Source organism: Tauraco erythrolophus (genome assembly GCF_009769465.1).
Source record: "Tauraco erythrolophus isolate bTauEry1 chromosome 27 unlocalized genomic scaffold, bTauEry1.pri scaffold_49_arrow_ctg1, whole genome shotgun sequence".
Taxonomy (NCBI): Eukaryota; Metazoa; Chordata; class Aves; order Musophagiformes; family Musophagidae; genus Tauraco; species Tauraco erythrolophus.
The window spans coordinates 558,198-562,585 of NW_028238560.1; the positions used below are offsets into that span (position 1 = coordinate 558,198).

Genomic DNA, 4,388 nt, shown 5'->3' on the forward strand with positions numbered 1-4,388 from the left:
TGCTCCGCTGCCTGGGTGGGAGGCGGGCGGCAGCAGGAGACCTGCTGAGCTCTCGCTGCAGTGCCAGCTGCCACTCCAACTTCTCTTCCCCTTCGTGCTTGTCCAGGCTTTGAAACTGCCAAAGTCACTGCAGCTCCAATTGGAGGTATGAATCCAGTGAGGGAAATAACAGCTTACAATAACCTACTGGAGCCAAAATATGAGCTTTAAAGACCTCAGTGCTGGCAGTCACCAGCACACACGAACGTGCCCTTGCAAGGGTCGGAGTTTCACACGCTGCACGGAGCAGCACCTTCCAGATACAGCTGCAGGTGAAGTTTCCTGCCAAGGAGCCCAGCTCGGGGCTGGCCCTGAGGGGTCGTCAGGCCCCGGCTCACTCAGGACTCCTACAGCTCCTTGTTCCTGTTGAGCACCTCCTCCTCCTTCCAGCCGCTGGAGTTCTTCCCAAACTTGTACACCAGCCGTCGCCCATCGACTCTCTCCAGGATCTCTCGTTTGTAGTAATATCTGGAGGAGACGGAGGTGGAATCAGGGCTCTGGATGTAGCCCCGTGTGCTGGGGAGCTGCTGTGGGGGATTGAGTCTGACCCTGGTGGGTCTGACGCAGCCCTGTGGGTCAGGTTACTCCCCCGGGGACAGGGGAGAGCACTCACCGCATGGCTCTGCTCAGCTTCTCATAGGTCATGCTGCTGTTTTTCTTCTTCTGGCCCCAGAGCTGAGCCACTGCTTCCGAGCGCAGGAACTTGAAGACGCCCTCCTGCCGGTCCTCCCACTTCATCAGCCCCTCGTTCAGCTCGGGATGGATCAGGATGTCCCGGATGAACTCCCACAGGTGGGTACCTCTTGGAGCTGGAAGAGGAGAGCAAGATATAGAGGAGGGAAGATCCTTCAAGTCTCGGCACTTTGGATCTCCCTAAACCCCCTTGCCAAGGTGAACAGCCAGCAGACATGGCCCTTCCTCCCATTTTCCCCTCATGGAGCCAAGCAGGGGGAGGCAGTCCAAGCTCCTGGGCCAGAGGGTCCACATACAGTGCTTGCTCTTCCGGCTCTCCAAGCAGTCTCTGCTCTCCTTGCTGAGTTTTCGGGGCCGTCCTCGTTTCCGCTTGCCATGTTTGCCGTCTCCTTTCTTGCTCCCTGCAAAGCCATCTGTGCACACAGACAAGAGGACACGTTATGCTGTGCAGAACCTGCTGGGTTGCAGCTACCCCCTCCCTGGGCACAGAGATGTCCTCCTCAGGAGCGGAGGCACAGGGGAGAGCTGGCTGGAGGTGAGGAGAGAGATAAGGGGCTCAGATACCAGGGAACCATTGCCCTGAGAGCAAGGTCTCCCCATTCCCTTCAGCCGCGTCCCACTCTCATCCTTGCCACCATGCTTGGGGCAGCATGCTGTTTGTTCCCCAAACCTTGCTGCTTCCTTGCATCCCCAGCATTGCCAGTATCCTCACCAGCTGGGATCAATACTGAGAACAGCTTTCAGCACCCAGGATCTCTGGTTGCAGCCTTCACCCAGCTGCCAGCACTGACTCCTTCCCACCAAGCTCACTGCTGCCCCAGCATCCCAGCTCTGTCCCAGAACCTGTACCATCTCCATGCTCTATGGAGAGAAACAGACCCACCATGCACAGGAAAACAGCCCCCTCCCTCCTTCCCAGTATGAAGATGGATGTTCAGGTGTTGTCCCTCAATCATTGCCAGATGGGATGTGCTCTGCAGCTGCTGGAAGTGCCCAGGAACAAGCCCTTCTCACAGCTCTTGGCGGGAAGCAAACAACTCACCATCAGGGAAGAGCTTTGCTTCCGTGGAGTCGAGGTCGAGATCACTTCCACCGGAGTCCTGAGAGTTGGGGCTGTGGGACATCACAGGCCCTGAGAGACAACAAGACAGGGCTCAGACCATCAGATGCTGGCACCTGAAAATGCTTCCCCCTTGGCTTCCCCTGCCCCAAGCCCCTGCAGACAGCCTGGTGCAAGACTCAAACCCGCCCTTGGCAGTGGAGCAGTTCCCCACTGGTATCCCAGAGCAGTGCAAGAGAAGGGAGCTTTTCGCTGGGCAAAACACTGACCTGAGACATCAGAGCTGCCTGGGGACATGGCACCAGGCAAGCAGGTGAAGTCTGTGGATAGGAAAGGGTTTGTGGGCTTCGCGTCCTCCAGGGAGTCCTTGGCACAGGGATTTCCCAGCTCTGGAATGGGCGGAGAAGGGAAGAAGACGTTAGCCCTGCCTGCATCAGGTTTGGCCTGCATGGGGAAAAGGTTTGGCCAGGGCGCCTCTCTTACCCAGGTGGCTGGAGTCCAGGAAGGTCTCTTGAGAAGTCACATCCTCTTTTTCCAGCAAGTCAATGATCCAGTTCAGCTCATCAGAGGCTGCGGGGGTGGGGGGACTGGGATTAGCGATGCCTATTCAGTATGGAGAGGAATGGTGCATAATGGGAGCTGAGCCCAGCCCTGCCAGGACCGTGGTCTGTGCCCCCACGTGCCCCTGCACAGCCTCCCCAGTCTAACCTCCCCCAGGCAGCCCTCTGCAGTGCTTGGGAAGCAGGAGGTCCTGGGCTGGTGAGGGCTTCTCAGCCTCATGCTTCAAGCTGCCAAGCCTAGAGACAAAGGGGACATTGGGACACTCACTGATCTCATGCAGGCGATCATAGAGCTCGTCCCCCAGGGGCCCAAAGATGAGGCGCATCTGGTCCCTGGTGCAGTGGCAGAGCGCATTCCCATCCATGTTGCAGCAGGAGAAGTCAATGGAGCTGGCATCATACTTGTTCTTCTCCACGTGGTAGCTGATCCACTCCAGTACCTGCACCTTGGTCCAGAAGTACGGGAGCTCACTGAACCACTCCGGCTTGTCTGCAAGGGACAGAGAGTGGGGCTCAGGGGGAGGGCGGCCATCCAGCACTATGTGCCACGCTTGGGCTGCTGGCCGCGACTGGGCACCAGGTCCAGTCCCATGGCAATGAAGTGGGGCACAGCAGGCCCTGTGCTCAAAGGGCTATGGGACTAACAGGTCACCTCGCACTGCTCTGCTCCTGCCCTGGGAGACAGCAAAGACCTGATGCTCCTCCCCGCATTGGTTTCGGTGCCATTTGTCCTGTCCATGCTGGGATATGCCCTGCTCTGCTAGTGTGCTCCCATGCCTCCCACCAGGCCACCCCATGACGATCTTGCCTGTCACCAGGACTGTACTTCCAAACTGCTCTCCTGGCAAGCCCTGGCAGCCTGTCCCCTGGGGTGTGCTGGGGAAGGAGAGGCAATGATTCCCTCATCCTCCTTGGAGCATTTGATGTGCTCCAAGCAACTGCATCTTGTGCCACCAGCCAGGGTCTCCTACAGCAACCTTTTAGCCAATACACCCGTGGGGAAACTGAGGCATGGTGGAAGCTGGTGACCTGCTCCAGTGAGACAAAGACCTTGCAATGCTCTTCCAAGCCAGCTTCACTGCCTTGCGTGCTGGCTCCCCTGTGCAGCCACAACGGGTCCCCCCAGTCCTACCTGTGCTCTGTGCTGGGGACTGGCTGGTGGGGAGACTCAGCCCAAGGGTGCTGTCATCCCCAAGGTGTCCCAGCATGTCCAAGGCTGGCTGCATCTCATCTGGCTGGTACATGGCGCTGATGTAGTTAGAGAAGATGTTGCTGATCTCGCAAGATCCCGCCATCAAGCTCTGTGCCAAGAGACGACAGTGAGCCCCAGCCCCATGGGGTGGGGGGGACCCGAGCCCATAGCACCCACAGCACCCCCAGAACCAGGCTGGGTGAGGCTGGGCTCTCCCTCTCTCTACTCGTCGTCACCTCTCAGTTCACTCCTGCAGAAACATTGGCCCAGCACCCACCAGCTGGGGCTGGGGCCTGACTCACCACCACCCCGGGGGCCGGGAGCGAGGGAGGCTGAGCTGGAGCAAACCAGGGGCATGGTGTCACTGTGCTTGCAGAAGAGCCCCATCCTCAGCAGCCTGGTCTCACCAGCCTCACTGACAGCCAGCGCAGAGGAGTGGCAAGCAGGTGGCTCACAGAGAACGGTGTTGCACAGCCCCTCTGTGGGGCTGGGTGTTGCAGGGCACTCAACCATCGAGCGTTCTCCCAGCCCCCCCAGCACAGCAGTGCTTGGGCTGGCACAGCCGCTGCCAAGACTCCAGTGCCGGCAGCTCCACTCTTCTCAACCAGTTTCAAGAAGCACATCCCAGTAACTTTGCAGCCAGGAGGAGACCAAGTCCCTGCCTGGCCCTCATGGACGAGTCAAATCTTGACGTTCACTTGACCAACCAGGGGCTGGAGGAGGGGCCCCTCCAGACTGCCATCTCACTAGCCCCTCAAAAGGGCTGCAGTGGGAGAACAGGCATACAGCGAGAAAAGACCAAGCGCATCCCCCAGTGAGAGCGAAGACGTGCAAGGAGGGGAGC

General features: G+C 58.9%; 1 protein-coding gene across 2 annotated transcripts; it reads right to left on the reverse strand.

Annotated features, from left to right (window-relative positions):
- Positions 1-386: 386 nt before the first annotated feature.
- Positions 387-3,647, reverse strand: ELF3 (E74 like ETS transcription factor 3). 2 transcript variants are annotated; one of them, XM_009988895.2, is made up of 8 exons: positions 3,485-3,647; positions 2,621-2,842; positions 2,276-2,362; positions 2,062-2,181; positions 1,775-1,864; positions 1,029-1,145; positions 653-848; positions 387-507 (listed from the first exon to the last, which is right to left on the reverse strand). In XM_009988895.2, the coding sequence occupies exons 1-8, from the start codon at positions 3,645-3,647 to the stop codon at positions 387-389; spliced, it is 1,116 nt and encodes a 371-aa protein (XP_009987197.1). The 2 variants fall into 2 exon arrangements, with proteins under 2 accessions (XP_009987197.1, XP_086486451.1); XM_086630325.1 differs by having other exon boundaries at positions 2,276-2,395.
- Positions 3,648-4,388: the final 741 nt, after the last annotated feature.